The sequence below is a fragment of the Gloeophyllum trabeum genome (assembly GCF_000344685.1).
Source record: "Gloeophyllum trabeum ATCC 11539 unplaced genomic scaffold GLOTRscaffold_00009, whole genome shotgun sequence".
Classification (NCBI taxonomy): Eukaryota; Fungi; Basidiomycota; class Agaricomycetes; order Gloeophyllales; family Gloeophyllaceae; genus Gloeophyllum; species Gloeophyllum trabeum.
This window is the reverse complement of record NW_006920418.1, coordinates 295,141-302,858: the sequence shown is the minus strand read 5'-3', so window position 1 is coordinate 302,858 and position 7,718 is coordinate 295,141. Positions and strand designations below refer to the sequence as shown.

The window sequence follows — 7,718 nt, the reverse complement described above, 5'->3', positions numbered from 1 at the left end:
TTGCGCTGAGATTGCCAAACAGGAGCAAGAAAATCGCCCTCGCGAATGAATCAGACCGAATATTTGCATGAGTTTCTTGCCGCGGGATAGCGCAAATGTTGCACAAATAGAGTCACATGACCTGCACGGGACTGATAACATCAATCACGCCATATGCCTGGATTGGTCCCCTTTCCCACCCCATTGCTCGACGGCGCAGCTCATATGGATGCATGGAAAACAATGTAATCATCATATGTATCTACTACATACACATATGAGCATCTAATGATACATCTTGCATGTCGCAAGACCCAATCTTCCTGTGGTGCACCTACTGTTTCAGAGATGAAAATACTAAGGTGATATGCCGCACGCTCGTCGGCCTATACAACTTCTGCATCATCAGTATGTTCAGAGACTGCAAGAGTATCACACTTACCCATGCAAATCGAGCATCAGCGAAGCATCGCTGTAGATATGGTACACGTACCATGTCGAGTAGAGACAACAGCTACAACAGGTCGAGAGGAGCTGAGGCGAGGACAGGCAGATGGTGGTGGTTGAAGGGAAAGAGAGGATGAGAGAGAAATTTGTTCAAGTCCAACTCCAACCGTTACGAGCGGAGATTGGACTCCGGCACCTCGGCATGATGAAGGAGCGACGCGACGTGTCACGAGACCACCGGCACGCCCCCGTGCCGATAAGTCCGAGTCAGAATATTGCGCAATGGAATCCACGACGCAAATCCTTTGCAACCTGTATTGCAACGGTTGCACAAATGGCACGCACGCAAAATGAGTGCGACTGTTACGCAAAAGTACTGAGAATTATACTACTGACATTTGCACGAACGCCCCTTGGATTTTTTCACCAGATTCTGGGCTGGCCGTGTACTGATGGAAAACATTGACAAAGGCGTTGCGAGACGCGTCCGGGGAGGCACGTGATATAGTGTCACTGTCACAATACTGTACTGTATTCTCTTCCGCTTGAGTAGCTGGCCGCCTCCGCTTTCTTTCGTACGGCAATGTCCTCTCAAATGCACCCTCGACTGGCACATCGTAACCACAAAATAAAGGGCGGAATGGCGGAACTATACGGCCCTCTTGAAGACGAAGAAAATCCTTGCTACTGTCCTGAACTGCCTGCTGCGATTTACCTGGAGTCTCTGCGCGCTCGGCTCGAGGGACTTGCCTTTTCTCAAGAAGATCTTGACAATCCGTCTTTCGCAAGTTTGCTGTACAAGACCGCCGAGGAGGAAGGGCTCGTGCACTTGGGCTTGATAGGCGAAGACACGGGTGCGATATCCTTTTCCGGGTCGCACTCGTCAACTTTGGGCAGCATACGATCTTTGCCCCGAGGACCGCACGGTGAGCACGATGGAATATCGGACGCTCTGGTTAAGTACCCGTCTGTGAAAGAGGAACCCGAATACCCAGGTGTACCCGTCAAGCGGAAGCAGCACTTGGTGTCGAGTAGTTTTAGTGATTTGGAAGGACCGGTGAAACGGGAACGGTCTATTCAAGTAGTAAATCAAAGCTCCTTCGACGTCAGCGATAACGTCGATAAATTGGTATTTTCTTCGAAAAACGGGACTTCGTCAGAGGCGGCGAATCCGGATGTGACTCTCGTCGACCTTTCAGCAAAGCTTGAGGCTCTCGAAGGTACTTTTACTCGTTCAGTGCAAATGACTTCTGATCTGGCCTGGAATGTGCGCCAAAAGATGAACTGTACGGTCCCGATATTGGGTCGGATGAATCTCTGGAAGACTTGAATGCTCTGATCGACCAGCTTGCTACACTGCTACCTGGACTACGTCTTCAAGACCGGCTGCTATCAATTCCTGACCTCAACCATCAAAGGATCGCTGATTTTCTCGGATCCAACGGTTTGTATTCTTTTGAAAGATTTATGATCGTCGCTTCAAGGCACTGGTGCTCGACTAGGGCTATTCAACCTACAGATCTTAGACCTCTTGAGATCGGCGAACATCTGGCAGTTGGAATTGACCGACTCTGCGGTGGACGCAGCCGGTCTGAACCTCTCGGGTCGCGATATGCTCCGTGGTAATATTATATGCTCATGATATCCCGAGAGCTTCAGAGATAAACCGTACGCTCCAGCATTCATCAAACCAAACAGCTACGCTACACTCAAGATCATCGATCTGAGGGACACGCCGCTACGAGACATTGACATCGCCTACCTGCACCACCTCCCTGCGCTGGCCGCGCTCCTCCTCGATGACACAGGTATAGGGAATGAGGCGTCAGTCCGCTCCCCCCGTTTCTCCCTCTAGTTTGCTCAACCCTCATGGTGCAGCATGTATCACTTAGTTAGCCTCCGGCGTACGCTAACGGACCTACACGTCCGGAACAACCCAAGGATAGACGACGATGCCGTGCCGGCCCTTCTCTTGCTGTCCAAGCTACGCTCGCTCTCCCTTTACGGGACGTCAGTCGGGATGGCCGGCCTGCGTCGGTTCGCGGGCACCATCCACGAGGAGGATCGCCATCTCGATATTGAAATACCCGTAGCATGCGATGAATACATCGAAGGTACACGTCCATGTTTCCTCTCATTCAGGCTGACGTGAATTGGTTACAGATATATCCGCGAAGTACATGATTGACCCGCGCCCGCCCCTGATCACGGACCCGGCGGCGTGCGCAAGCCTCTCCGTCGCCGCGCTGAGGCGCAACCTCACGGAGCACGCCGCATACAACGACGCCATCGTCGCGGGCGGGACGAAGGGCGAGATGGTCGAACGCCTGGAGAGGATCCTGGAGACGAGGAGGATGGATCTGCTCGTGAGGGCTATGGTTTGGGGCGAAGATGGCTCGGGGGTTCTCGAGGGCTCGGGGAGCGCTGGTTAAGCATGTATGTAAACAATGCTGCCTTGTGTCTTCGAATGGGATGCCCCCTTGAAGTCATCGTGTACCTCTGGAATGGTATTCCGTGGGTTGCTGGTGACTTCATGAGGGCAGCCTAGACTTGTGAACTGACTTCTGGAGGACCGGAATGTCATGTCACCGATCCTTTGACACCCATCACCCGCGCGGTGTGTCCTGGCCACGGTGAAAGCTGGGAAGCCGCACCTAGAAAGACGACGGAAATATCACAGGTTCATTGATACGAGTAATTGTGAGCTATATCAGTCTGAGCGCTTGGACGTCATGATAAATGGAAGCTGGTGGGTACCCTGAATCAGCTGGTCCTCTGTACGACCTAACCAAGACAACTCTGCGTGACGATACTTATAATTACGTTCGTAAGTCTCGATGCAAGTCTTCCATTCTATTCATCTTGCATCGCGATTTCGCCCCAGGTTGCCTTAGGTGGTCATATTCTGTACTCCAGGTGGCCAACATAGCGGTACATGGCTCCGCGTCAAGGCAGGTCTTCCAACATGAATCATGTCTCAGGGTCTGCGTATAAAGGCGTAGGATGCTGACTGCAGAAACCACTAACATCACCCATCATGTCGCGTGTCGTTGGTGGCCTCGCCAAGCTTGGCTCGGACATTCTGCACCCTGGGAGGGACCTCTAGTTCGTGTTTTTCCACATCCCTTCTCCGTTCTCGTGTTTGACGCTCGCTCAGCATCCCGAACGTATGCGGGAAGGATTCGGTAGACTCTAACACGGGCGCTGTGAGCATCCCTGACGGTTTATACGCAAGCGTCGGTACCCTGCCTTCGTCTTCGGCATTGGCTCCGCAGGCGGTGTACAACGGGGGGTACACGAATGCGGCAGAGATCTATGTGCGTATCGCCACGGGAGGCTCGGGTCAATCTGGCCTCATTGGCGCCTGGGCCGACGCGTTTATCAAGTACTCTGTGAGCCAGGGTCAGCAGCCCTTCCTGGTGAGTTGAGCACCGAGGTGGTGGATGATACCATGCACTGCTGATGTAAGACTCTGATGTCCAGGTGGGCTGGTACCTTGGTGATACGACGGAGAGTCTAGGATTGCTCGAAGCCGGCTCAGTTGACATCGCTGTGACATATAACGAGGCCGCCGAGTTGCAGAAGATGAACAGCAAGGTAGCCGTCAGGAGGGAGTACGGCTTCAGAGTGAGTCGTCTATCGTTATCCACAGTTACTGGCACGCTCATGACTTCCTATTTCTCAGGATCACTTCTATCTCGTAGGGCCCAGCACGGATATCAATCCGGCTGCACTCAAAGACGACGACGATATCCTGACGATGTTCAACAAAATTGTAACGACCGGGAATGCGCACGCTATTGTGATTCCTTCTATTTGCTATAAACCTGATTATCGTTAACTACACCTGGTTAGTCACCGCCGAAAGACGGCGTTCCCACTCGTTTCCTGTCCAGGTACGACAAGAGCGCCACAAACATCAAGGAAAGCGAATTGTTCATCAGAATCGGACAAGGAAGTTCCTCCACAACAGACTGTCTCCACGCTTACAACTTTATCCAAATTAGGTTCCATGGGCGCTGGCATACTCCAAATGGTACCACCAGTACCCGCAGTTCCCTCTCCAGGCGCTGAAAGCCACGTCCGTCCTGAACGAGTACACAATCACCGACCGCGGCACCTGGCTCTCGTCCGACGACGCGATCGTCGCTTCGCTCCACATCTACAAGCAGGGTGGGGACAGCACGGTGGACCCGCTGCTGAACCCCGCGCACGTCCTGCTGGGCAGTAAGGTTGAGGATAAGTATAAGGAGATATGTAAGGGGTTTATGGATTGGGTGGTGATGAAGGACGGAGGGCAGAAGGTGATACGGGAGTTCAAGAAGAAGGGGCAGGTGCTTTACTCGGAGGCTCCGACTTCCAAGTGATGGATAGCGGGGCGAAAGCTGTGGCAGCTCTGTATTTCTTGTACCATCAATTTGCAAGGTGATTCTGCGCACGAGGGCACTCCGGTGGTATGGTTTGGAGGGAGGGGCAGAGAAAGTACGGCGTCCCGATGCCTTCTCCAGTCAAACAGGTACGTTGCGCTAGGTGGCTCAGTGGATTGCGTGTCTCTCACGTCACACCCTATTCTATATAATGCAGTGTATAAACAATCCGGAATCCGCGTAGAATTAATACTCTAGAATACAAAATGCCGCTCATACCCCAGGGCCGCCAATAGAACCCAACCAATTAACTACGAACATTCCCATGACAAGCAAGCCTACATGATCACACACGACGACTTCTTCTTCATGCCCGGCGCGCTGTAGCGCTCCCTCTCTGCCGATGCCTTCGTGCGCATCTCGCGCAGCTTGCGCTCACGCTCGGTGTGCTCCTGCTGCTGCCGCTCATATAGCGCCTGCGCCTGCGCGTCCTCTTCTTCCTGGAGCCTCTGCGCGAGCACTTGACTGCCAGAGCAGAAGAAACATCAGCGTATTTCCTTTGAAATCAGACATCGGGGATAAAGGGCTGCGTATACGTACTCTTCTGGGTCGACGGGCGGGTAATTGCCCTGGTCCTGTGCCTGCGCGGCCTGCTCGGCGGTCATGCCCGCCCAGTCCCCGCCGGCGGGTGAGGAGGGCTTGAAGTCCGAGTCGACGAAGGATGAGGCGCTACCCTCGACATCCTCGAGGCGCTCCCAGACGACCGTCGGCTCGTGCAGAAACACCATGTCAGTCACGAGCGTATATAGGGCCGAGGAGTCGGTGCTGCTCGTGTCTTGAGTTTCGGCATTTGCGTCCGTCTCTGGCGTCTCCATGGTGCTTGCTGGTGGCGAGGGGCTAGCCGCAGGCGATTTGTACAGTACTGAGAGATGGGAATTGCGGAAAAGGGCGACGAGCGAGTCGGGCGGGAGCGTCGATGCGAGGTGGAAGAGGCCGTAGTAGGTCAGCTGTGACTGCGTCGAATCCAGGAAATTGCGGATGACGATAGCTATTGCTTGCTCGTTAAATTCCCTTCCCACAAATCCCGAAATGCGCGCACATACCGTCCTCCACTTTCCTCCGCTGCTCCTCCGACCACTCCTCGTCGCCACTCGGGGCGCTGGGCGCCTCGGCCTGCTCGCCGACGACTAGCCGCCCCTGTGTGGCGTGGTCGGCTTCGACGATGAGGTTGACGGCGTTATCGTAGTCCTCCACGCGCGCAAGGACGGGGTACTCGCTGCTCTCAGGGTCGGCAAGCCACCCGTGCACGAGCTTGATCCCCGCCTGCTCAAAGAGTTTCAATTCGCCGCCCGAGCCGTCGCCACCGGGCCGGAAGGATGTAGCACCTGTGAATAGTGGGTTCAGGTCCATGCCCTCTGGTGATGAAGGTTAGCAGAGTGATGCGGGAGTAAAAGGGGCGGGCACACTGGTCGTCTTGGGCATGATAGAGAGCGCGGCGGAGATGTCGACGTCGGGGCAGTTCGTGAGCAGGTACTCTGCTACGAGCTGCGAGAGCATCTCGTATGATACGGTCCTGCGGTCATGAGGGAGTATCTCAATCTTATCGCGCAGTAGCAGAATGTTGCCTGCGGAATGTCAGATGGTCCCCGTTCGCGAAATCACTGCCAACTCACATATTGCAATAAATGAACAGGGTCTGCGTAAATCACAGACATAAGAACGACACCAACGACGGCGGCCAAATAAAGATTGACCTAATAAATTGACGATAGTTCAACTAACCCATTAAAGTTCTGGGTGATAATCTTTCGCCGCTTGCGCGACGGCCCCGTCCCGAATACGATTTCTTTCAAGTACCAGACATCTTCTAGCGAGGACCGTACTGGATTGCTGGCCATGAAGCTCGAATGAGAGACAGAAAGCACAGAATATGGCCTCGCCGCTGCCGGTCTGACGTCTATACGTGGAAGTGTGGCAGATTGGTGGCGGTGATTTTCTCCTTCCCCTGCGCGATTACAGCACGAGGTTATACACCGCAGCACGCGCAGGTAATGGCTGTCCTAGGCGCGCCGAATTGAACCGAATTGAACAAGTAGGAGGTCCCAGTCGAGTCCCCGGACGAGAGGGAACACGTTGGAAAGAAATAGAAAGGTACCGATTATATTAGGACTTGGCAGCAGTACAACCTTGCAGCAATGGTCCGCTTCAAAGTGAGTCAAGGAAATATTTGGTGGTCAACTATCTACCAACGCACACTGCAGAACCGCTGGATCCTCGTCGAATTCATCCCCTGCAACCCCCCAGAAGACGCGACTCGCGCACCCACCCGACGGACCTCAGAAGCAGATATCACCACGAAGGACATCTACGCAGCGCTCAAGCAGAGCATCTTGCACAATTTCGGGGACACGGGATGGGGCGCTGTAGGGTATTCCCTGACAGGTACGTGTATTATTCCGCACCGCCAAGCCAAGCACGCTCGGACGCCTACGCTAGTCAAATATTTCTCGCCCATGACGAACGTGTGTATCATCCGAGTGGGCAGAGACCAGCATAAGATTGCGTGGGCGGGCGTTACTCTCTTGTCATCTATCGAAGGGCGCAAGTTCATCCCGAACGTTATTTGCGTGTCAGGTATGTGCGCTTTGGATCCACGCCGCTGTGGGAGAACACCTTCATGTTGTGTTGTAGGCACTATAAAGCACGCCCAGCTAGCTGCCATCCAGCATAACAGGGTCGTCGTCGCACGGTTTAGAGCGCTAGCCAAAACGCCAAGTGAGTCCCTATCCGGTTTCAATGATTCATTCCCCCGAAGGCTTGGTTTTCGTTTGCAGCAGGGTACCATGACGCGTATGACAGCTTCCTGGACAGGAGCACGAAAGAAATCACAGCTTTGCAAGACTGAAGGCTTCCCCAAGGCTCAAC

The 7,718-nt window shown here is 53.9% G+C and overlaps 4 protein-coding genes across 4 annotated transcripts; 3 read left to right on the top strand and 1 right to left on the bottom strand.

The window, feature by feature from the left end:
- Positions 1–2,116: 2,116 nt before the first annotated feature.
- GLOTRDRAFT_44490 (uncharacterized protein) lies at positions 2,117–2,858 on the top strand (the record flags this gene model as incomplete). The annotated part of the gene is made up of 3 exons (XM_007869054.1): positions 2,117–2,250; positions 2,305–2,540; positions 2,590–2,858. Coding segments are annotated over 3 exons (639 nt in total), but the record flags the coding sequence as incomplete, so codon positions are not given.
- Positions 2,859–3,463: 605 nt separating this feature from the next.
- GLOTRDRAFT_106548 (uncharacterized protein) lies at positions 3,464–4,793 on the top strand (the record flags this gene model as incomplete). The annotated part of the gene is made up of 6 exons (XM_007869131.1): positions 3,464–3,479; positions 3,616–3,845; positions 3,910–4,053; positions 4,112–4,262; positions 4,295–4,299; positions 4,434–4,793. 6 exons carry the CDS (start codon positions 3,464–3,466, stop codon positions 4,791–4,793), a joined length of 906 nt encoding a protein of 301 aa, XP_007867322.1.
- Positions 4,794–4,971: 178 nt separating this feature from the next.
- GLOTRDRAFT_116674 (DUF544-domain-containing protein) lies at positions 4,972–6,735 on the bottom strand. Its single transcript, XM_007869130.1, has 6 exons — positions 6,576–6,735; positions 6,467–6,489; positions 6,260–6,418; positions 5,897–6,208; positions 5,394–5,841; positions 4,972–5,318 (listed from the first exon to the last, which is right to left on the bottom strand). The coding sequence occupies exons 1-6, from the start codon at positions 6,689–6,691 to the stop codon at positions 5,132–5,134; spliced, it is 1,245 nt and encodes a 414-aa protein (XP_007867321.1). The 5' UTR covers positions 6,692–6,735; the 3' UTR covers positions 4,972–5,131.
- Positions 6,736–6,988: 253 nt separating this feature from the next.
- On the top strand, positions 6,989–7,698 carry GLOTRDRAFT_130347 (uncharacterized protein; the record flags this gene model as incomplete). The annotated part of the gene is made up of 5 exons (XM_007869129.1): positions 6,989–7,003; positions 7,055–7,235; positions 7,290–7,427; positions 7,485–7,568; positions 7,628–7,698. The coding sequence occupies 5 exons, from the start codon at positions 6,989–6,991 to the stop codon at positions 7,696–7,698; spliced, it is 489 nt and encodes a 162-aa protein (XP_007867320.1).
- Positions 7,699–7,718: the final 20 nt, after the last annotated feature.